This window comes from Triturus cristatus, chromosome 2_2, assembly GCF_964204655.1.
Source record: "Triturus cristatus chromosome 2_2, aTriCri1.1, whole genome shotgun sequence".
In the NCBI taxonomy this organism is placed as follows: domain Eukaryota; kingdom Metazoa; phylum Chordata; class Amphibia; order Caudata; family Salamandridae; genus Triturus; species Triturus cristatus.
The window spans coordinates 207,591,134-207,616,858 of record NC_140582.1 but is presented as its reverse complement, the minus strand read 5'-3'; the positions used below and the strand labels follow the sequence as shown (position 1 = coordinate 207,616,858).

The window sequence follows — 25,725 nt, the reverse complement described above, 5'->3', positions numbered from 1 at the left end:
GCTCTCTTAGGGAGAATTCCTCTGTCCTTTTCAGACCCTTGTGGGACTGGCCCTTCAATCACAGACTCCAGGTCATCTTGATTTTCATCATCTGACCCAAAGACTATGGCTGAATCACCCCCTGATCCAGATCCACTAGCTCCTAGAGCTAGTCTAAGATCATCTGCTATCAGTAGATTTTTCAGGTGTAGTGTGGAGGGACACTGTCCTAACCCCAGGTGTCTTGCAACACACATGGCCTTCAAGTCAAAGAAGGTCATGTCCTTATACTGAGGTTGGGTGGACCCACTGGCTTCATCCCTTAAGGACATTCTAATGTTGTGCAGTGTTGTACTACCTACACTAGTTTGTGGCCTACTGATCCTAGCTTGAGCTGTAGCAAGGGTGTGCTATCCCTTCACAAACAGCTCTAAGTCCAGTAGAACTTATAGATACTAAGCTTGACTTTTATATGTACCTTGAGTACCTTAAGTGGTTTTCAGTTAGTAATTCAAATAGAGATTTGTGAGAAGTTGGCCTGGCATATGCTGGTCACTAGTTATAGTGGCCACCTTGCACCAGTCCAATTCGACTCTTATGGTAGATCGGTTTAAGACAACCTTTTAAAGAAAGCTATCCTAGTGGTAGCTGTGGAGAACAGCCTTCAGGCTAAGTCTCAGAGGAATGTAAAGTAGCTTGTTTTACCTTATAATCGCTTGAATTACCAAATGAAAGGACACCACACAGGTATATATATCAAATATATATGTATTTATTTCTAGACACACTTTACTAATCTCTTTATGAGATTAGAAGTCAGGAACACATTCAAATATCAACGTTTCACAATAAGTTAAGCACAAATATGGCTGGGGCCCTAGGGGCGTACCAGACCATATACTAAAAAAGAGGTTTAGGAAAGTCGACTTGCAAGGGGACAAGGCCTAGGGCCTGTAGAATCTCTGGGGCTTCACTAATCCACCCAAGAGAGGTAAGTAAAAGACCCACGGGAGACACGTGCAGTGTGAGAACACAGCCGCGGGTTCCCTATTAATTTCAATGGAGCAAGTCGCGGTTGGATTGTTAAAGCTTTAGGGTACTTCGAGGAAGTCTACAAGCAAACCACTTACAAGTTAAGTAATTCGAGGGCCAACACATACTAGGGCACCGGAGTGCACGAGTTACCTCACCCAGGGAAGCCGGGTGCATAGGTGTCTTTTGGTGTCGGGTCGCGTCGCTGTTTTCTATGGAAGCCAAAGAAGATTTGCTGCTTGCGAAGACTGGAGGAGTGTCCGGTGGAATCCAAGGCTGGATTCAAGATGAAGCTGACCAGAAAGCAGAAGGGACAGTGTTCACAGTCACTTGCCAGTGACCCGGGGCCAGGAAGATGGATGCCCACGAATGTCGGGTGATTTCAGGTGATCAAGGGTGTTTTGACTCTTTGCCCACGAGGTCCAGGAGGGATCGACGATGACCAGCAGCTGGATTCGGAGTGTCCCACGACGTCTGCAGCTGACTGAGGTGTCGGCAACCGGATTGGAGCCAACAAGCCTTGGCAACAGCAAGTCTCGTGAAAAGTGAATAAAGTCAATGGTGCAGACCAGCAAGGTCTGAGGGACTCACCCAGCGAGGGTGAGGGCAGGCCTGGAGCAACCAGGGGAGCCCTTTGGTTCGATAAGAAAGTCTTCAGGGGACCCACAAGCCAATGGGCAAGGGATTGTGAAGACGCCTCGTGAGGAAATGCTTTACAGGAGACCACGGTCACTCGGGACGGGGTAGGCCTCTGATTTTCGGTGCACAACCTGCTGGAGGCGTGGGCCACAAATGGTCCAATGCACAAGTTCGTAGAACGTCATGAAGGGGTTGCACTTGACAATAGTGCACGGTACCCAGGTATTGCTGTTCCTCGTCACTCGCAGGGTCCACTCGTCTCAGCTCTGCTGGGGACTCACAATGGCCGTCGAGAAGTCAGGAAATCCACTTCTGGGGCTGCAGGGACTCCGGCGGGAGCAGGAACGTTTGCGACCGTTGATTCAAGTTTTTGGTGCCTGCCAAGCAGGCGAGTAGCTCCTTGACTCCAAGGGAGATTTTTCAGTCTTCCAAAGGTAGTGGAACGTCGAAGGGCCAGGATTCTTCTTGTAAAGCGTCGTCCAGGGATATCTAACTTGCAAGGGTTCCCTAACTTATACTAAAAGAAAGGGAGGGACTAGCTCAATGACCACTCCTCTGGGAGGGTCAGGGGAGAGGGTGGTTACACCCACTTCCCTTTGTCCAGTTTCGCGCCAGAGCAGGGACAGGTAGCCCCTGAACCGGTTTGAGCTGGCATATGCACAGAGGAGCCTACTGCAGGACTTCAAAGCACTCTAGGAGTGCACCCACCCAGCCCAAATACACTAAATCCTGTCTGGAAGGTGGTGACACCTCCCTGTGACAGCATGCCTATTGTTGGGCCTCCTCCACTGCGAGTTTCAGTCAGCAGGAGGAGGGCAGCCCAGTGTCTGTGCTGGTGGCATCCATTTTGTGATGCCAGGGCTCTTTCAGATTTCTACCGTGTTTCCACAGTGGGTACATGTCATCCCCTCTAGAAGAGTGGGATCATACTCCCACACCAGTTACTGGTGTGGGGGTATGATTCCAAGTTGTTTGACACCAACATGTTTTGATGCAGTCATTCCAAAGTTAGCATTTACTGGTAGGTTATAATGCACTTAAGAGTATATGGTTTAACCGCATCCACAAACAGCCACAGGGAATAGACCCTGCCAGCTGCAGAGGGGCCCTGCTCATGCAGAGGCACCCCCTCCCATTGTAAACCAAGCACCCTGCCCTCAGGATTGATAGGGCCTGCCTCAGGGGTGACTGATAGGTTTATATGTGTGGGTATGGTGAGATATAGGAACTATAGAGGAGTGTTAACTCTACCTCACCAGGCTGCAGTAGCAGGCCTGTGCTGTCCGATTTAGTCTGCTTCCCAGGGGTGGCATAATACATGCTTCAGCCCCTGGTAGGCCTGTGAAGTACCTATGCCCTTGGTACGTAAGGTACCATATACTAGGGGCTCATAAGATACCACAGTATCCAATCACTAGTGCTTCTAATATGCACTCCAAGTTGTTTAGAGAGAACAGAGAGACTGGGGCCCTGATTAGCAGGGACCCAGCCAGACTATAGCCAGAAACCAGTGTTAACATAAGAAAAAAAGTGGGGGCAACATAAGTGCAGATCCTACTCTCCTACAGGAGCCCACAAATTTAAATACCGCGCAGACTCAGTGGGCCTCTTTGGGATTCATGGTGGCCAAACGTAATACTGCTCAGCTATGGGGAGCGACACGTCCGCCCACCCTAGAGGATTGGGAGGGACACCTGGACTGGTGCATGTTTGGAGACAAAAAACGTATTTCTGGCGAGGGGATGCCCTAAGAAATGGTCACGAATCTGGGGTCCGTGGAATAGCTACATTTTTTTATTTTTTTTTATTTTTATAAAACTTTTTATTGGCATTTGTAGTAAACACATAGAAAATATATGCACTTATGGATTTACAGTAAACATATACCCTTGGATCATCGTATACAGATGTGACTAGTATAGTCCGCGGATCGCACAGGCTTAGAGGGTCCAGGGCCCTGCCCTATCCTGTATCCGGACCCACCCCCGCTGACGCGCACTGTGGATGCCGCATCATATGAGGGCTGCTATGTGGATCCATCTTCCCTGAGTGAGTTGCCCCTCAGGTCGTTGAAGCGCGGCCAACTAATTACTATTCCGTGGAATAGCTACATAGGGGAAATTTGTGCACCACCTTGTAACAATTATCACGACGACCCCATCTCCCCATAACGTTCCCAGCTACTACAATATATGTATATCCTTTTATCAACGTGTCATGTGGTAACCTACTCGCCTGATCCTCTGGAATGTATGCTTTGCCGATGTTTGTTAATAAAAAGTTATTTAAAAAAAAAAGCCATATAGTTCGCAAAGTGTGGCTGTGAGAAGTTGGCCTGGCATATGCTGTTCCTAGTTATAGGGACACCTTGCACCAGTCCAATTCGACTCTTATTGATGATAGGTTTAAGACAACCTTTAAAGAAAGCTATCCTAGTGGTAGCTGTGGAGAGCAGCCTTCAGGCTAAGTCTTGAAGGAGGGTTAAGCTTATTGTTTTACCATAATAACCTCTTGAATAACCAAATGAAAGAGTAGCCCACACAGGTATATATATAAAATATATGTATTTATTCTAGACAGAATCCCACAGTCACTTTATGTGGCTAGTGGCAAAGTTACACTTTAAACAAGAATTTATAAACACAATAAATAGCACAGAAATCAATGGGCCCCGGGGGGGACCAAACCATATACTAAAATAGTGGTATAAGAACCACGACAATTCTACAGACAATGCCTAGGGCATTCAGGATCGCTTGCCCCTTCAGAATCCACCCACTGTTAAGAGGAAGGGGACCCACGGGAGACGCGTGCAGCACAAGAAGTTGCTATCGGGATCGCAATGTTAGTCTATGGAGAATGTTGCGGTTGAATATTTAAAGATTAAAGACACTTCTAGCAGTAGTACAAAGTTAAGGCTTGAGACTTAAGGCTTTGGAGAGCCCACCACCACGGGAGTACCGAAGTACCACTGTTACCTGCCCCAGGGAAGCCGGGTGCATAGGTCGATTCTGGTGTCGGGTCGCGGGCTGATTTTCAATGGAAAAGTAGTCCAAACTGCTGCTAGCTGAAAGCGTTGATGAAGTCGTGAAGATCTAAGATGTAGAGAAGAACCTGAAAGCAGAGGGGACAGAGTCTGGATCACGGCACAGTGACCAGGGGGCTCAAAGCAAGGAGCCCTTCGATGTCGGGTGCTTCAGGTGAGGAAGATGCAGCTTGGCTCTGCAGTCACGGGCTCCGGGAGGCTTCAAGGAAGGCCAGTTTCGGGAGGGAGACTGTCCCACGTCGGATGAGGGTCGCTGCGGTGTAAGTGTCCCGATTGGATCCACTAAGCCTTGGCAACAGCAACCCACGCAAGATGAGCAAAGCAGCTGCTGGTGCAGACCCACGAGGTCTGAGGGTGCTCTCCTTTGGAGGGAGCACAGAGCAGGCCTGGAGCAACCAGGGGAACTCTTGGATGTGAAGATTGTCCTCCGCCAGGGCCCACAAGTCGAGAGACAAGGGACCGCGGAAGGCAGCAAAATGGAGTGCGTAAAAGGGCTCCCACGGGCCACCGGAGTGGGCTAGGGAGCTGAGATTTGGCACGGATGCTGCTTGAAGGTTGGCTCAGAAATGGGCCAAAGCACAACTTCCCCACTGGTCGGGGTCGTGTGCTATGCAAGAGGTGGCCGGTGTCTCGGGGTATGCAAGGATCTCGGCACCCACGTGGCCCACGGTGCTCAGACTTGCTGGGCACGCTCACAGGACTCTGGGATGCTCTAGAGACCCACCTCATGGTTGCCGGAAGATGTCGAAGTTCGTGAGAGCAGTGAAGTTCCAACCGGGTATCTTGCAGTCTTTCAGGTGCCTGCCAAGCAGGGGGATAACTCCTTTATCCCAAGGGAGATTTCTTCAGTCAGCTGGGCAGCAGCTCGTCGAAGGTCAGTTCTGTGAAGTTCTGGATTAATCTGAGGCTCTGGGGCCACGTTATTCACATATATCCCCAAGATTAGGGGATGGTCCCAACTAGAGCCTACCAATCAGAGTAGAGGCGGGAAAGGGTGGCTACACCCACTCCCCTTTGTGTGTTTCCCGCCTGGGCGAGGGGCAGGATGCCCCTGAACCGGTTCCAGGCGGTGTATGCAGAATTGGGGCTCTGCAGCTGCCTACGTGCAACTCTGAAAGGACATTTGGTGCACCCACCCTGTTCCAATCCACATATCCGATTGCCCACTCATTGCGATGAATAATGTACCTCCAAATTAACATAAGGATATAATAAGTCACGGAGTGATAATTCCATGCCCTCAAAAAATACTATGTTCTGGCTGAACAGTGGTCAATCAGTGCCCAGACAAAAGAAAAACTAAAGTCCTTTAGCATAACTACCTGTACACAAACACATAAAAACACTGCAAAGACATTGTTAGATCAAATTAATTTTATTTAAGACCAAATCACACAAAATATTAGACAACAATGACTGAACAAACTCTCTCCTAATCGCACACAAACTCAAATCAATAAACAGTATCAAACGATGGTCCAGCAGTTCCATACTAAAGGGGCCCAGATAACAAAACTCAGTGCCCATTGGACCATGCTGGGTCCCAGAGGGTTAGTACCCCCCCCCCCCACCTCTCCCTTCTAAGGACCTGTCTGGCTGGGCTGGCAAGCTGGGCCCACACATGGAGGACAAGGGAGCAACGGGCCCTTTCTCTTGGCTAGCTCACTTGGACGCGGGGCCCCAGCAGATCTCATCAAGGAACTGATTTGAGTGAATCAGCCTGGTGAAAGACAAAAGTCGATCTGTGCATATAAAGCCTCTCATTGACAAATATGACACGCCGGTGGCATACCACCCAAGACAGTCCAGTGAGGCAGTTGGGGAAGGCCGGCTGGAGTCCACCAATGGGACTGTGATCCTCCAAGCTATCCAGACCTCTAGAGAGGCAGTCGAAGCAAAGGTTGGAGAGGTGGGGATGGATTTGGCCCTCCTTCAGCACGACTTACAGAATGCTTCTGACAGTGACAGAGGCTGAAGAAAGGATTTCCCATCTGAAGGAGGAGGTTGCCGATCTCAAGAAGTCAGTGGCCCAACTGACCACTACTACCCAGACCTAGGAAGCCAGGGCTGAATATGCTGAAAATAGATATCACCGGAACTAAGTTTGCTTTGTGGGCTTCCCCCGATGGGATTGAATCCATGGCCCCTGAGCAATTTCTCGATGCCTGGCTCAAGTTTTGGGTTCCAGAGGGCAACCTCTTACCTTGGTTTGTCAAAGAAAGGGCACATAAGGTCATGGCCCAGCGCCTGGCGCAGCCACTAGACTATTTATTGCTCGTATACTGAACGGACGAGATCCTGCAAGAAGCATGCAAGAGTGGAACCCTTCACTTTAACTCGACCCGTATCATGAGCTTCCCGGACTACACCAAACTTGTTCACAGTCAACACAAATCCATTGATGTGGTCAAAGCAAAACTGCTGGAGTTGTCTCTGTCTTACATTTTAATATACCCAGCTGAGTTGAAGGTGGTCCCTGACTCTCAATCTTATTCCTTTACGACTCCTGAGGAGGCGTGGGACTGGACTTCTGGGCGTTGAGAGCGCCAGCGGCGGGACCCGTCCTCCTTCATTCAGATAGACTAGTGACAATCAAAGCATCTTAGTGTTCAAGTCAAAGAAATCCTCAAGGTCTCGGAGAGGTTTGAGATGCTAAAGACGCTCGCCTAACTCCTCCAGGGCAGAGGAGGATTGCCAGAGACAGGTGCCAGGTTCTGACACCCCGAGGAGAAGCTCTCCTATGGGTGTCGTACAAAAGGCTGCTTCTGGAGGGGGAACGACAGAGGGGTCCTCACCACCTTCCTTTGTGGCTGCAGTTCACGGGGCTCTTCATTTGTTCACCTTCATGTGGGGGATTGGGTACTGGGCGGGGGTACTACTCTCAGGACCAGGGGGCAGAAAATCGTTGCTAGGATGTCCACCTCTAGAGCAGGTGTCTCCAAACTTTTTTTTAGGTGAGAGCTACTTCAGATCAGTAAAAAATTGTGAGCTACTAAAGGGCAAGCAACTTGTGCATTGTTCCCAGACACACCCACACACAGCTTCGTTGACTAAGCCTAATTTCCATGGAGCCAGATACTATGTTTGTTTGATATACTTAGAGTTCCTAAGCTAAAAACAAATTATAGTTTTCACCAGATTTGTTGTCACCGTGCTTCAAAACCTCTCTCTTATCAGCAGTCATCAAAATAATAATTAAAATGCAGCTCAAATATTAAACAAATATGAAAAGGAATCTTACCTTCAATATGGTATGGCATGATGTCCTCTTACAGACAGTCTATAATTTTGTTTCCTGCCTTAAAGCAGTTTTTAAACCGTTTTAAATCATGAAAACGTCTTCATTTCTTGGAAGCACCTCTGAACATAATAATCGTGACTATCTGTCCTTATTCAGAGATTGAGGTCTGACAATAACAGCAATTCACAGTGGAAATGGTTATCATTTAAACAATGCGGGACTGTTCATGAACACGACCACTGCCCCAGGCAAAGACTCTGGTGCTTGCTGCAGCAAGGGAAGGGCCTGTGCTAGATTTGCTCAGGCCCTAGAAATATGGCAAGCCTGAGCAAGTGGTTACTATACGGAACCACGGTGTCCCTAAGCGCAGTCCCATGCAGTGCAAGACAGGTGGCACAGTACCAGTCATGACTGGTATTTGGTGCTGCTGGGATGAATTAAATAATGAAGAGGCCTGCATACAAAATTAAATGATCTTTACAATAGAAAGAAAAATGCTATGCATTTACATTTTCAAATATAAACATTTCATTGCTCCCCCCACCCCACAAGAATAAGGCCGCAAGCTACTCAGAGGGGGTTGGCAAGCTACTAGTAGCTTGCAATCAACTGGTTGGAGACGCCTGCTCTAGTCACTGTTCAATCGACTGCAAATTTGGGTGTTACAAGAATTTGAGGGTGACAGATGCTTCTAGGTTGCATCTGTAAGTCGTTGTTCTGATTTCTTCTTCCAACAGGTTGAAACTATAGTAGACCAAGCACGCCCTGACAGTTTTTTCTGCTAACTAATTCAGTATCTTTGATATACCTTCCTAACCAGTCTGGTTTTTAACCCTTTTGTCTTCATCCTTTATCGTCTCTCACCAGAATGTGGCCACAAGGATTTCCCCCCTACCCCTCCCATGGGGCAAATAGGTTTTTCCAATAGGGTAAGACTTCTATTTTATTCACATGAATGTCAGAGTGAGCACAGATGCCTGACACTCATATAAATTTTTCACCTTTTTCACTTTAGGAGAGAGCAGTAAGTATGGAGCGTGACTGTGACACATCAAGGTCTACCGAATGACAACCATTTTGAGTATTATATGTTTGTCTCACCCCCTCTCTCTTACAGGTTTCTCTAAACAGGTGGCAGCTGGCTATAGGCCTACGCCCCCAGCGGTAAGATTGGAGCCCAATATTTAAGGTCCTGACGAATGCCACGTCCTTCAATGTATTACCTTGTCAGTCCATTAGATGTCTTGTATGCGTTCCTTTTCTAGATGTTAAGTTAATCCTTAAAGTGACTAAATAATACTCTTGTTACAACTGGGCAGTAATAATATAGGGGTGCAAAGGTGTAAGTACTGTGGCGCATTACAACCCACCATAACAACTGAGACAACAGGTATTTATTTCTGAATTTCCTATCAATGAGATGGATGGCGATAACGGATGTAATACACGTTTTCAGACCACAATGGGCAAATCGTAAACAATGTGTCCCCAATCTCTCATTCATTTAAAACGGTTCAGGATTACACATGGTCAATTAAGTTCTCTGCAAGGTACGCAATACACCATGGTACATATATCTGCAGTTACCAAAAAGACAAAGCTGTTACTAAATCTAGAGCCCTACCTGAGATTTGGCTCCAGGGGTCATCGGAGTTGCAAAATTGTTCAAGTCCCAGATATATATTTCAGACTCGTTAGCACCCGAGGCTACCAGATTATTCTGCAACACAAAGAACAGGCTTACATTATTATAGACAAACGTGATGAAATCACTCATCGCAACTGAAGTGGACCAGTTTGGTAAATGTGCAATAGACAATACAAGACTTAAATTTACCTACGATATATTATAGCGTGCAAAACAGAACCCAAACACAATTCATAACTGTCTACTGAGACACCAGTTTTGAAAGAGTTTGGCATATGATTTAAAAATCACAGTTTACATTCATCAATCAAGGTTCACTATTTGGAAGGCTGACACCGGTTGAATCGATAAAGACAATTCTTACATTTTCACTGCTTTACGGATTTTTTACTTTACATAATTTGCACATATAGAAAGCTCAACTACCATGATTAAAATTACATTTTCGAAATCTCCCAATAATAGCCAAAATATGTATTTTCCGGTCTTTGTTTGGTAGGAACATTCAGTAACAAATTAAAGGAATGCAATGCAATTTTAAAGGAAGCTGGATTAGGTGTACAGTTTCACAAAACAAATATGCAACATTCTCAACAAATGAAAGCAATAGAAGGGCCCACTGAATTTAGTTCATCCAAAAAACTTTACAGAAGTCAAAAACCCAACATGAGTTGGCCAAGATGTAACCACAAAGTACAAGTAAGCCCAACTGAACAGAGCTCAAATTAAATGTTTGAAACAAGTCAATGAAACAATCACACTTCACAAGTTCAAATATATTATTCCTATAGATTTTCAAATTATTGATAAAACAAATATTCATTCCTGCGGTCTCACTAAAGACCGCCTTAGCTGTCTGTCGCAGAACCCTACTTATTCAATACTACAAAGAACGGGCCTTGGGTGTCCTTTTGCTCATGATTAGGAGCATTGTTTCCAAACCCTGCTCCTAATTCGATAGGATTTCTCCCAATTCTTGCTTTTATCCTACCCTTGAAATATTTCTGCCGTACCATGGTTTTAATTGGATGAGTTATATCTTATCACTTTCGACATCAGGTAACTACTTTTTCTCCTCGCCATTCATGATTTAGGACTCCAACGGAGTGCATGTTCTGCTCTTTTCTTTTTAGAGCACACATTTGCGCTCTTTTCCAGGCTCCCCGACCCACTCTCTCTCTTTTTTTCCCACCCTCAGCTGTCTTCAGCACCAATCACTGCTGCAGGTTGGAGTGTGGGCGCTCTTCCCTCCTCCACCTGCTCTCCCCTTCCTTTAATGTATCTCTCCACCCAAGCCCCTCTTTCGGCACTCGCCACTATCGGTTTTGCATCTGAATTCCAGGCGCGGTGCGTTCATTGGGGCGTGGGGGCGTAGCCCCCCCGCCCCCGGAACCCAGAACGCTGCTCACTGAGCCAGCTCCTCACGAGCCAGGAACACTGCTCACTGAAATTGCTCCTCTCAGAACTGGAACACTGCTCTCTGGATTTTGCTTCTAAGACCCAGAGCCACTAGCGAATTACTGCTTCTGCCCGCAGCTCCCTCCTCGTAAATGTCAGTCAGCATGACGTCGGACCGTGGGCGGTCCGGCGTCATGTTGACTGACATGCATTGTCAGACCCCAGGGAAAGGCAGCACAAGTGCGCATGAGTGGGAATGGAGCTTAATTTTTACTCCGTGCCCAGTCATGCGTACTTGTGTTTTTACTGCCTTGCGCATGCCCATTAGGAGCCCCTCGGTCTCCTAATGGGCAGGCGGCGGGCGAGGAGTAGGCTGTGCCCTCAGCCAATCCTGGCGCTGCAGCAGCGCCAGCATTGGCTGAGGGGTTGCCACGCAGTGCTGACGTCGTGCTGTTCCAGTTCAAAGAGGGAAGAGGCGCCAACGCGGACCAGGAGAAGAGGCGGTCAAGTAAGTGTCTTTTAATTTTAGTTATAGGGTGGTTTGGCTGGATTTGATTTTTATTTGTTTGGGTTCGTGTTGGGAAGGTTTTCCAGTCGTTTGGCAAAATTCGATCGAGTTTTGGCTGATTTTGGGGTGTATTTGTGGGTTTGCGGGGGACGCGTGTTTGATCGAAAAGTCGTACCCCTTCCACTGGGTGGATTTGTGTAATTCTTGGTGAGATTCTTCGTAATCGCTGGAACTACTGTCCCAGTGAGTTTCAAGAGGATCGAAGTAGGGGAAGTGCTTTTTTTTTTTAAGGCTCGAAATATAATGTTATCCAATGGGCGTTTTTGAGGTGGTGGAGAAGTGGTTTTTAGGGTGTTCCAGTTGCTCGAGAGGAACGGCGCTGCTGTGAGTGGTAGGGAGGGGGAATTCATGGGTGTGCAGGAAGTTTGGGAGGAATCCATCAATGGGAAGTGCTATGTAAAGTCACATATTTTGTGCAGGCAACTGGTGCAAGTGTCATGCAAGCGCTCCAGAGATACAATAGATTTGTATAGCACAGGATGTTGATTTTGTTAACTTTTCTACAAAAAAACCAATTTCTGAAACCCTAAAAAGGCCTTCAATGTGAGGTGTGTGCTGCAACCAGTTTCTGGCACTCATGCGCTGCATTATAATTGTAAAAAAATCTTCATCCAAGTTAAGTGGAAGGCCAATGTAAAACAGTTATATAGTTTCTGCCATGTGTAGGGCCTCAGAGCCCTCAAGTTCCTTTCTGGTTGTCTCTTATGAAGGGCTAAGAGCAAAAAAGTCATCAGGCAGTACAGGTGGCTTGGGGATGTATTTTCTACCTGCAGAGAGAGGAGAGCAAGCAGTCCTAAAGTGACAGGAGGGGATTTATTTGTATGTGTAAAGGACATGTGTGCACTACAGTATGCATTCTCTTGCCCGGAATGTAGGACAGCAGGGCCTAGGGAAAGAGAGACTGAGGAAGAGCGGGAGCTTGGAGGTGGCAGAGACAGAGGCTGAGAAGAAACTTGAAGGGAGAGACTGGCAGAGGCCATGGGACAGCTGAAACTTGGAAGCGGAGGAGAGAGTGCAGAGACTTGGAAGTGGAGGAGAGAGAAGCTGAGGGGAAGCTGAGGCTTTGAGAAGGATAAGAGAAAGGTTGAGGGAGAGTGGAAGCTCAGAGGTACATTATTAACCTTCTTGCTTTCTCAAATTTGCTTGAAAGTGGCCCCCCTTATGCCAGTAGGGCTCGCTCGTTATGCTCACTCATCACAGGCTACTCATCTACAACTTTTACGCCTCACCACTTTCAAATGTCACCAGCCGCCCCTGCTGAATTCAATTTCTTCTGACTGCAGTTTGGCGATGTGCTCTCACCCCTCCTCCAGCTCTCCCCCATTGCCTTGAATTTATCCCTCCACCCCAGCTCCTCTCCCGCTGTTCGCAACTTTTCGCTTTGCCAGTGCTGGATGCTTTTAAAATTGTGCCAGAATTGGCAAGGCCAACAGCTGTAACTGGGTATCTTGGAATTGTATTTGCTATACTTCTAAGGCGGCTGTCATGTTGCGTCTACAGGCAACCGCACAGCTATTTTGTGAGTGCAGAAAATGCATTTCCAGTGAGGCAACAGCATTTGCAAATCAAGTCTATTGTCAGATTTTAACTGGCAAACCCTGCAGTCCCATTGCACAGCCCAATGAATTTGCACATGTGCACTCAGCTGGGCATACGACCTTCGATTTTTGCCTAAGATAATGGAATTTTCACCAAGGCTGTGATCAAGGCATCTACTTACTCATTTTCTTACTATATGAGGATTTAATACAAATTGCCCATAAATTATTAGGTGCTACTGCTAAAGTTAATATATAGGAATGAGCTTCAAAGAAATGAGATAAACTGCCAAGATGACGGACAACACAAGACTTGAGTCAGAGTACGGCCTCCAGCCATCAGGTTTGCAGATAAACAGGGGCCACAAACCGAGGCTTTAACAGAAACGTGCTGAGCGTTAGAAGCAATGCTATTTTCCGGATTTGAATGCAGGCCTAAACATGTCAGGATTTGCATTCTCGGATTAGGAAATGAAAAGCTATGTGGCAAAATGTCTAGTGGGTGACTGCTTGTAAGCCAGAGAAGTTGGGTAAAACTGCCAAACGGGACAAACTAATGTACATTTTGAATGGAAAGATTGGTGAGTGTGGCAAATAATGATGCAAGAGCTTGTTCATCATAAAATCTTTATTTCAGCTAAAATGCCATAAAACATACATCTTGCACATAACAATCAAGACTTCTATAAACCACTTCTTTAAAATTCAGCCACAAGACAAACTGTGTCTAATATAAAATTACAAATATAAATACAGAGTTAACAAGCATTTACAATGCAATGGTCTCGGCAATATTATAGGTAGAGCTATTGGTATTGCTCATTATTTTTTTATTATTTTTTTATCCCTAAATAAATGGCATTGTCATTTCTATTGGCATTAGCTTTTTTTGTGCATATGTGATACCTATTGCATTAGCAGAGAGAGGGTGAGGTAGTGAGAGAGAGTGAGGTATTGAAATATTATTATTATTATTATATAAAATTTGTAACGCGCGCAGTTACCCAGGGGCATCCCGGCGCTGTGAACACAGACACGAAAGGCTATTACTCAATCCTACACTGGAAATAAGTGTGTTTTAAGTAGTTTCCTGAAGTGCAGGATATTGGGCTCAGCGCGGATCTTAAGGGGCAAGGAATTCCAGTGTGACGCTACTTGCACCGAAATAGAGAGTGAGGTAGTGAGAGTGAGGTAGATAGAGAGTGAGGTAGTGAGAGAGTGAGGTAGTGAAAGAGTGAGGTAGTGAAAGAGTGAGGTATTGAAAGAGTGAGGTAGTGAAAAAAAGGGATGTTGTGAGGTAGTGATATATAAGCATAGAGTGATGTTGTGATGTAGTGAGATAGAGAGAGGTAGTGAAAGAGAGAGTGAAAGTGAGTTAGTGAGATAGAAAGAGTGAGGTAGTGAGATAGAGAGTGATTGAGGTAGTGAGTGAGAGAGAAGTTGTGAGGTTGTGAGCTAGAGAGTGAGGTAGTGATGTTTCGAGAGAGAGAGGTTGTGAGATAGTGAGGTAGTGAGATAGAGTGGATCTAGCCATGCGGAATCTTTCTTGCGCTGTGCGGGATTCCCGGAGCTCCTATTTTGACATCTTGAATTTTTTTTTTTTTTAGAATAGCAAGGTTTAAAGGAAAGCCTCTTTTCGTACTGCTTGCCGAAACGTTCAAAGTATATTTCATGTCCACAAACATTAGTGGAAGCAACCGCCAATCTAGGTTTCTACTTTGCCAAACTACGATCTGAGAAAGAGCACTCCCCGCCCCCACCCCACAACAAACTGTAGAGGTTCTTAAACCTTTGCACTTCAGAGATGTACTTACGGCGGTTCAGCTGCTGATGAAAGTCAGAGATCAGTAACTCTACACAGCCCCGGCTCCGCAAGTGTGGTGTCCCGATGCCAACCTACGAGAAGTGTCAGACACAATCAGCGGGAGGCGCTGCCACATCATGTGATCCAACACACACCGCCTCTCATTTACTCCACTTCCTGCGAAACGGCCCTCTGGCTTTTAACTACTTCGGTCTCTCCAGGCGGCGCGTGCGTGGGGCACAAGAGCTGCCTTATACCGAGAAGGAAGGGAGACTGCCGTCTCTGCCTCTCCTTCCACCCCGAGGTCAGACGCCTAAGCGAGTTTGTTCAGTCTTATGCAAGTCAATCAAAGGCAGGGTTCCCACGTGACGTCACCGATCATAGCAACCTGCAAACACTGAGTTTGGAGGCACAAAGTTACGAGACGATGCCATCTCAGAGATGCAGTGCTCCAGCCCGACCTCCCATGTAACAAAATGCATTCTGGGAGTTGTAGTCCTCGTCAATGTCAGATTATCTACAGTAATTAATACACTCCAAAACAATCATTTCTAAAAAGGAAACTTTTCAGGCCCACATTCAGAACCCTGCACTATTGATTGCTACACCCATGAGCCTCTTAGACATATTGCAACCACAGCTACTTGCCATCACTTTGGAACAAGTCCGCGGCACAACAAATATTTGAAACTGCTGCCTGCATGTATCTAGGAGTGATCACAAGTAGTTGCTCTGGTGGGTAAGAAGAACTGTTGCTCCGAGAGAGGGTCAAAAGACTCTAGCAAAGAGTAAATAATACCATGGCTGCTTGGTGCAGACTGAACTTTCTTTAAAAAAAAAAAAAAACCACACAATCTGAACTAAACGACAAAGCTTATGACAGACTGGCAGCTTCGGGGACGGGGGGCACTATGTGGCCAATCGAGGACACCCTGTGACCGGTGTATTGCATGCAAGAAGATGGATTGATGGTCGGCAGACTCCAAGCGAGGGGGTAAGCACAAGTCATGCAGAAACTGAAACTCTCAGGAGTACTTATTTCAGAACAGGTAACACGTACACAAAATCTGTATCAGCCATATCCCTGAACCCTCGCAACACGTTTGTTCTTTTCTATCACTCACGCTTTTATCCAAAGGTACTGTCTAGAATGTGCAGAGGCCTGTACAATAGAACACGTGCGTTGTGAGCTCAATGGGACCGGCTGACTGGACTAAAAAGCAGCCGATTTCCACCTTCAAGTCTTATTCGATGATCTGGGCTTTATGTTTTTTGGCCCAGCTCGAAGCAGCAGCGGAGAAATGCACGGAGGACATGTTATGCAGCATGCGCGTCTTTAACACGAGTTGCTGTACAAACAGCGAGGCTGTCCTGTGTGGCGCGCTGCCCGAGACCACATCACGGAAAGCATACAGCGCGGGGGGAGGAGGGAGCGCCCGAGTGTTCCCGGGTTGCAAGGTCGGATGAGGTTTGGGATGCAGGTTCTTCCGGGAGCGCTGGTGATGTGTACTCCCCATAGATGCATAGTAAAGAGCACGAGGCGGTTAACGGGAGTAATAGTATTGTTTAACAAGGAGTTAACATCAAATATTACCAGTGAGGTCCAGACTCGCAGTGGTAGTATTTTCAAAAGAAGAAAAAAAAACACAAAGAATGCTACAGGATTATCTAACATAAGCAAGGGTATTAACTAAATTCTGTGTGGTAAGCTTTGCTGTTCTTGGTTAGGGAAAGGAGATGCTCATTCTTACTATACATACAAGGGATGCTCTTACATGCTAAAGGCGCTCGCATTTTTCGCCACCTCTTCTTTTGTGCTTGACGCCGTGGGTGCCTTGGGTGAGAGAGTGGGGGAAGGAAGGGGCTGAGCAGCGCCACGTCCCCTTACCGAAGAGAAGGATATTGACCTCAGCAGGAAAAACGGATATTGACTTCAGAAGAGACGCTGTGTCGATAGACCCCCGCCATTTCTCTGCTCACGGCCAGACGACAACAAAAAAATGGCGGATCGAAGCTTCGAAACTTTTTCGGATTCGGGGGCGTGTTCCAGCTGTTCTAAAAGGGCGTGGCTAAAAAGTGGAAAGAACGGCAAGGAACACGCCCCCGAATCTGAAAAAGACGGAGCCTATTTGGAGGGACAGCTCTCTCCTCCAATGGCTGGCCTCCGTTTAGGAAGCCAGCCAATGGAGGAGAAGCTAAAAGAGAGGCGGGCTAAATAGCCACTCTAGAAAACATTAAATCTTCCGACTTCCGGTTCTGCCTTCGGCAGACCGGTAGTCCTCGACCTAAAAACGGATAAAAGAATAAAACAATTGTCCCTCACCTACCTATTAAATAATCATGCCCAACATATGAACGAAACCAAAGCCATATTTGAGCAAATGAACTTCTAGCTTACTTTGTAAGAGACGTGCAGTTTTATTAAGGAGTTCCGTCACAAGCCTACACAAGGACTGCCTTTGCTCTCAATTTCCATGCCCACAGCAAAAATCTAGACAACACAAATACAACCGATTCACTTATTTTACTTTTCAAAATTCTCAAAGTGTTCCAGTAGTCACTAACCTCCCCAACACCTTGCATAGTGGGATGATCCATTTTTTTTACGAGATCTGTTGTATTTGACACAGAAAAAATGAAAAAGGGCTTTCTGAGATGGACAATGTGGGCACTCGGTTGATACCGGGCCTGCTTTTCCACATTTGGCTGTGATGGTATTCGAGGCCAGAGTGCGAAGTTTGAATTATACAGGGGTGCTCAGCCTGTAGCAGATAAGTTCTGTCCAGATATTGTTCGTAGCTGGGGGAGCACCTATGACCAAGGAATTGTCCAATTATGCTATCCCAACCTGGTCACTCCAGGTTTTTATTAGCATGAATTTCCATTCAGGCTACTGCCTGACTTGATATCCTGGATAACAACCTTCCTGATATCCCTGGGGAAGCCCATACCCCTTCCATTCCAATCTCTGTGAATTTATCTTTGACATAACTGAGCCACAGAATGCATGCTCCAGTATCCAATGAGATGAGTTCTACTAAAGCATCCCTATAAAGCTGCAACTCCTCTGAAGTCCAGAGAAATGCCCAGTATAGTAAGGGTCTTACGGACGTCACCTGGTGGATATTCTTGAGAGCCATGTCAAATATAAGGGGTGCATTTGTGGGTAAGTAGAGCATGTACCTAATGAATTTGTTTTCAATCAGTGTAAGTGTTTGGCAATTGATAAACTCCCAAAGTTCATCGCCACACGTCGCTGCCACTGCTGTGGCTTTGCAAACAGTGAGGGCTGGGGAAAAAGGTCCCCCTGAAGAAACCTTGTACTTCCTTCCAATGGCTGAGGCCCTTTGGAGGAGACCGATTTTACTTTTCCCAATTTGTGGGGTCCAGACCATATTATCTGTCAATCTTAACCCTAGATAATCGAAATGCTTCACTTGCTCTATGACAACACATCCTAGGACCATTTTGACCAAAAAAGATGTGTGGTTTTATTCCCATGAATTTCGATTTAGAGGGATTTATTTCCAGTTCCCTGATTCCACAAAAGGCTGCAAAGAGCTTGTTAGTTTCAAAGCTTTTTCCCTACTGAACCACTACGATTAGTTAAAAGATGAATGAGTGGTAACGACACGAGAAAGGAAGCCGAAGGTAGATATTTTTTACTAAAGTCGAGCCTTGTCGTTCATCCTCGTTTCTTGAGGATGTTCAATAAAAATGGAAAGCAAGTTAAGGACGTAGGTGGACATCACTCAAAAGAAGAGTAGAACAGAGGAGTTGAAAAATGTATATTTTGAACTCACTCTTTGTTACCAATTCAACACTTAATTTAAAAGTACGCATTTGTAGTCTGGCCTGTCCCAATATGGTCTTTACTGTTTCAGACCCGACGGTCCAATCTTAATGTTAATAACAAGCATTTACAATGCAACGGTCTCGGCATTGTTAAAGTTAGAGCTATTGGCATTGCTCATGACATTTTGGTTTATGTTTTTAAAACATTTAAAGAAACAGCATTGTTATTTACAATGTCAATAGCTTAATCACTCTCAAATGTAAGACCTATTGCATTTGCACCCACACACAAATAGAGCCACCCACACACACAGAGCCACCCACACACACAGAGCCACCCACACACACAGAGCCACCCACACACACAGAGCCACCCACACACACAGAGCCACCCACACACACAGAGCCACCCACACACACAGAGCCACCCACACACACACAGCCACCCACACACACACACAGCCACCCACACACACACAGCCACCCACCCACACACAGCCACCCACCCACCCACACACACACAGCCACCCACCCACACACACAGAGCCACCCACACACACACACACACAGAGCCACCCACACACACACACAGAGCCACCCACACACACACACAGAGCCACCCACACACACAGAGCCACCCACACACAGAGCCACCCACCCACACACAGAGCCACCCACACACACAGAGCCACCCACACACACAGAGCCACCCACACACACAGAGCCACCCACACACACCGAGCCACCCACACACACAGAGCCACCCACACACACAGAGCCACCCACACACAGAGCCACCCACACACAGACCCACCCACACACAGAGCCACCCACACACACAGACCCACCCACACACACAGACCCACCCACACACACAGACCCACCCACACACACAGACCCACCCACAGAGCCACCCACACAGAGCCACCCACACACAAATAGAGCCACCCACACAGAGCCACGAACACACACAGTTACCCACACACAGACACCCACCCACGCATAGAGCCACCTACAAAAAAGCCACCCACACAGAGCCACACACACATAGAGCCTCCCACACACACACAGAGCCACCCACACTTACACAGAGCCACACACACAAAGCCACACACACAAAGCAGGTATCTTCAAAGCCTGGCAGGCAACGCCAGACCTATTGGCTTTGCCAGTGCTCGTTTATTATTCATCCCTGCAGTAAGGGAATGAGTGCATGCACTGTCACTGCGGGAGTTTGTACTGCAAACGCTGCGGCTCACAGGCAGGCGCTTCCGGTGTGCCCCTGGCCTGGCACGCTGCCAACCTGCCCACCTACAATACTCTAAACAAGATTTTAAGCCAGGCAGAAATTGGGCCAGTAAACGTAGGAAAGGGAGGCAAAACTACTCTGTTATACATTGTTTGAGGAAACAAAACGTTTCTCTGGTGGAGGCTCTAATGTTGCCTTTCTAACTCATATTTGACTCACTACGAGATACATTCGACTCAAGGCACACGTATTTCTGGTCCTACGGTATAATATATTTATTATTCAGAAATACTATTTTCGAAGTGAGCAAATATTTGGGGGCGTAAGGGGGTGAGGAGTGGGGGTCGGCGCTGCAAGACTTTCGCCTGTATGACCCATATATTAGCCGCGATTTATGCACTTTGCGGACTCATCACATCTCACGTAATTGACACACTAAAAGCGCTACGAGTCCGCACACACGCTAGCAGGAGCTATAGAAATGCAGACAGGAGGATATCAAACTCCAACATGGGAAGCTCATTAGTTGAAGGGTCGTCTGGTCCCTAAACTGCGCCCCTGTATTTCTAAAGACCGCCCACCTAGGGGCACTGCTTGTACCCGGTTAGCTCGGCTTAAGTGTCGCTCATATGTAAATATTTTACTGGATGGCTGCATGCGTGTAGAACCGCATATCAAACGTATGGGAAAATAGTCAAAACAGACAAACAGCCCCGCCCATCAGACCATTTTTATTAAAAAGTGATTCGAATATTTTTTTCACGTTCACCACAGGGTTTAGTTTCGATTTTAAAATACACTGAAATGTATGTTTTTCAATAGATGTGTGTAAGAGTGCATCATAGGCGATATATATATATATATATATATATATATATATATATATATATATATATATATATATATATACATATACTTACTTTTACTGTGTATCTTTAGCAACGTTAGGAAGAAAGGAAAAAATAATATTTCAGAGTCACTTTAACATTACCACATTCCATCTACCTCGAATAAACTTACAGAAACATAGTAAACGGTTTAAAAAAAATAATAATAATTAACTTTGTTTTTTCTTCTGTTACCAATAAATAAAAGCGCCAACATTAAAAGGTAAAAATAGAATATAAATATTTTACTATTCGTATGCGAAATGTTGAAATTGTATTTTGATAGGTAGGATGTGGTGGAAAAAAGAAAAAACACTTAAAATAAAGATAATACCGTTGTATGATACTTCCTACGCGGTCACGAATTAAGAACCCCAAAGGATTTGAAAGTTCATCAAATTAAATAAAAAAAATCGATTCTACTCGTGCAGGCATGTGTAGATGGTATTGTGTCCATTCGAATATTACACACATGGTAACTAAATAACCAAAATAATTGAAAAATCAATATAACCCCCCATAAAATCGCTTTGAGAAAATGACCCTTTGTGTGTTAACGCATCGCATATATGATTAAAGTCGGGATAATCCCTGAAAATGTTCCTTTGCACACATCTTGGGCGTCGTTTCTGCTTCTTCTCTGAACATTGTCAATTCCTAAGAAATTAGGGTTCCAGGTCTCTGGGGTCTAAAAGCTTGTGACGGCCCCTCATGACGCGCAGTACAGAGTCAGTGTAAGAAGCCGGGGGTGGGAGGGGGAGGTCTAGACAGGACCCCCACGCATGTACCTGCTTGCATCGCACCTGGGGCGCAGGGGCTCGCGTGCACACGTGAGATCACTAAAAGTGCACACATCACTTCGGTGCGAGAGGAGACTGAGGGCGGGGCGCCCCCCCCCCCAGGTGATCTGGATAACTGCACACATACGTGGCCTCCGTACACAGGGAGGAGTGGGCCGCAGACACACCTGTGATTGTGGTGTTCTCAGGGGCACGTGTGAGTGACCCCCTCCGCCCCCAGGTGTCTGCACTACACACGGTTACAATGCAGGGGGCGTGTGTCTGCAGACGAGGCTTGGGTGCGGTCCGTGAGTTCAAAGCAAAGTGTGTGGGGGGCACGTGGGCTGGCGCCGCACGGGCTCTGTAGTGGATAAAAGCGTTAGAAACGGGTCGGGCCCTATACGTGAACAGAATTATACACGAGGGCACACGGCTGGCATCTGATTAAAAGGGTATGTGTGTGTGTATAATTATACATAAATATATGTACGATTTATAGTTTGTGTATAGATATATAGGGGTGTGTATGTGCACATATGTGTATGTGTGATAGATGTGAATGCATCTGTGTGTATTTACTTATGAACCCACATGTGAAAATGAAGAATGAGGGTGATTGGAAAATTATACTGGATACTGATAAACATATATTTTAACACTAATTAAATTGTAAAAAAAAAAGGAAATACAGCCAAGCCCTGAAAAAAAGGAAATAGAATTTAAAATACACCGCTGAGATAGCATATATATTGCTGTGGGTTTGTTTACATATGAAACACAGATCCCTCCCTAAACACATCACACACAGCACATCCGGTCTGCACACACCCTCACACAGCCATCTGTGACTGTGTTGACTTCATTTGTGTTTCTGCAAAGCCTCTGTCTGAAATATTCACATCTCGAATGAAAGACTCTTCAGTGCTTTCGAAGCCAGACTTAGGATCTAGCGACGCTTTCGGGTGTGCTTTTTGGGAGGGTATGCGTGGGGTGGTTGTAGTGAGGGCCCCCAGCAGGCTGCTGTTGTGTGCAAATATAAGACGAAACTATACATAGAAGGTGATAAGAAGATTGGCAGGTGACGTACTGGGGCGTGCACACCCATGGTGTGCGCTCAAGGAGGGCGTGTGGTAATAAAGTGGCGCTGTGTGCGCAGACCCCCACCTTTCTGTCAGAGCGAAGGGCCCCCGCAGAGAGCTGGTTCCAAAAGCGCCTTCTGGGGGAGGCGAGGCGCTGGTTGCACCCCCTGTCTCCTCAACACATGCAGTGAAATAATCAAAACAGTGGGCGAGGTGCCTCCCCGACAAGAGAGGGGAATCCGAGGGGTGGTGGTAAGACAGAGAGAGGGTGGAGTGTGGACGTGAAGAAAGGGGGAGAGAAAGAAACACGACAGAGAAACAGAGAAAGAGAGAGACAAACGCGAGTGTGTGTGAAGGAGTGGACAGTATACGAGAAATACATTTTGTGAAAAATATTCCACCGATGACGCCTGTGCGCTTAAAGATTGCGCGCCTCCTTCCTCTCTACACATGCAAAATGTGATGTTTGCGGAAAGGAGCGCACACATCGCTACAATATGCTCCCATTAAATAGAAAGTATTGAGCCTGGCAGGCGCTGCGCCGAGGAGGGTGTCTTTACTACATGTAGCGCTGCGCGCCAGGTTGCAGTGTGCGTGGGCCCCAGGCGCTCCCCGGGCCGGGCCTGTGTTCTCTCGAGGACAGCACCTGGGCCCCGCTGGTAGGCATCGATGCCCGGGGCAGAGCCTGGGCCCCGCTGGTGGGCACCGATGCCCGGGGCAGAGCCTGGGCCCCGCTGGTGGGCACCGATGCCCGGGGCACGGCTCTCACCACCCCGCCACCGGCAGCACACACGCACAGGTACACAGACACACACTGGGCTCTGGGGCTCAGCGCCCCGCCTGCAGCAGAGAGCGAAAGAGGCGTAAGAAGAAGGGGTGGGGTGTGGCGTAACCTGACAAATATTACTGTACAATGAGGTAAAACTGCAGAGAATACCAGCTTCAAATGTAACCAGAAATAGGCGCAAAATCGGTGGCAAATGGAAAAAGAATATATGTGTGGAACACAGTAAAATATAAAATGAATGAAATATTGGTTTGCTAAGCTGAACACGGGGTTGAGCTATATAATTATTTATATACACAGGAATAATGCACGTCCTTCTATGCATATCCACATATAGTCGTCGGGGGCGCAACAATCATTCAAGGGAGTCGCCATGAAAACCACCGCCTTTCTCCGAGGTCAAGCAGAAATGCCTCGGAGAAACGCAGTGTCGTTTTCGGAATAGGGGGCGTGTTTTTCTTTCTCTCCTCTTGCCATTGGCTGGAATGTTTACATTCCAGAGGAGAGAAAGATTCGAAAAAACACGCCCCCGAATCCGAAAAAGACGGGGCTTGTTTGGAGAGACAAACCTCTTCTCCAATGGCTGACCAGCATTTAAGAGGCCAGCCAATGGAGAAGAGGTAAAAAAAAAAAAGGGGCAGGTTAAAGCCCCACTCCTAAACATTAAATCTCGGAGCGAGACTGCGCAAGCGCAGCCTTCGAGCCGAGACCTAAAAAAGGAATATCAAGGTTACAGATTTAAGATCTTATGCCTGACTCATGAAGCCTTCTATGACTCTGGTTCCGAGGGCATCAAGTCGATCGTCCATCATTATGTTCCCACTAGATCCCTTCGGTCCTCGGACAAAAACCTTCTTACTGTTCCCAGGTTCAAGAAGGTTAAATGGGGTGGCAGAGCCTTTTCCACTGCGGCGCCCAAACTGTGGAACTCTCTTCCAGTAGAAATCTCTAGTGAGGGCTCGCTACCATTATTTCGCAAGGCCTTAAAGACCTGGCTTTTTCGTGATTCTTCAGTATGCGCATGATCCTTTTCTCACAGTCTTCTGATGTTTTGCATCCAGCGCCTTGACGCCCTTGGGCTAAGTTTGCGCTTTTATAAGTCTAAATTCATTCACCTACTAAATTTCCAAATAATTATTTGGGTTCAGCAGACTTTGATGTTTTGTTTCTAGGCTTCACTCCTTTTAGGTTATTTTATTGAGATAAACACTCACTAGTTTGAGGGAAAACATTTAGGGACAAATGGACAGCTTAAAAAGCTACTGTTAAAGAATAGAAAGAAGAATAAATGAGTAAATCTTGATTTGGAAAGTAACTAAAAATAGGAGTAAGAAAAAAGTACAAACACTGACCACCCCAGTTTAAAGACTTGGTACAACCAAGAAATGACAGTATAACCAAACAAGAAAGGTTTTTAAAAAGTAGTAGTCAGCAGAAAAAGTTAGGTTACGGAGAGTGAGTGAGTGATAAAATGTATTGTTTATGTTTCACCTACAACCCACATTAAATAAAATTGCTAAAAACAAACAGTATGAAAATAATGTTACATGTCAAATGGTTATAATATTAATACAAATTATCCATTAGTCACATATAACTATACAATCGATTTAAAAAATGTAGTGGTATGTCCTACGTTTTTAGGCAAGGTGCCACTAAAGCAGAAAGAGGTAACTCCAGAAATTGTTCTTATTCCGTACGGAAGATTGTTTTTTGACATTTCCTACATATCTCAAAGAGGGCTGTGCATAAAGAAAATAAACGCTCCAGTGACTCTTGATCCAGATTACATACCCCACAAATAGTGTCAGCTTTTTTCAGATGATTCCAGGATCCAGGAGAGAACAAATGACATTTCTCAATCTTAACGTACTAAATGATATATTTATTTACGGAGTTTTATATAGCGCGAATATGACTCTTCAGGGTATCAGAGCGCTGTACATATAGTGAACAGATCATACATGAGAAAAAGCAAGAAGACACATGTAGGAAGCAACGAAAAGACAGATATAAATACAATATGCCAATCGTCCTGGTATATTGGGGGGCCAGGTGTAGATCAACGTGCAAATAGACACGCTGAGTGACTTTAGTTCTCAAAACACAAAATAAGTATGTATAAATACCAACAAGATGGCCAAAAAAGAAATATGAATGAATACAGACGGAAAAGTAAAACAAACATATCATAAAACCGCGAGCCCTAAATATAATTAATCGAGAAGACAATATATTCCTAAGGGCCCTTTCCCC

General features: G+C 46.1%; 1 protein-coding gene across 26 annotated transcripts in view; it reads right to left on the bottom strand.

Annotated features, from left to right (window-relative positions):
* Positions 1–25,725, bottom strand: part of SEC31A (SEC31 homolog A, COPII component) — a 350,984-nt gene that overhangs the window by 201,241 nt on the left and 124,018 nt on the right. For all 26 annotated transcript variants that reach the window (XM_085641210.1, XM_085641201.1, XM_085641203.1 and 23 more), the window contains exon 5: positions 9,562–9,657. In XM_085641210.1, coding sequence (XP_085497336.1) covers positions 9,562–9,657 — 96 coding nt within the window. The remainder of the gene's footprint in view (positions 1–9,561; positions 9,658–25,725) is intronic.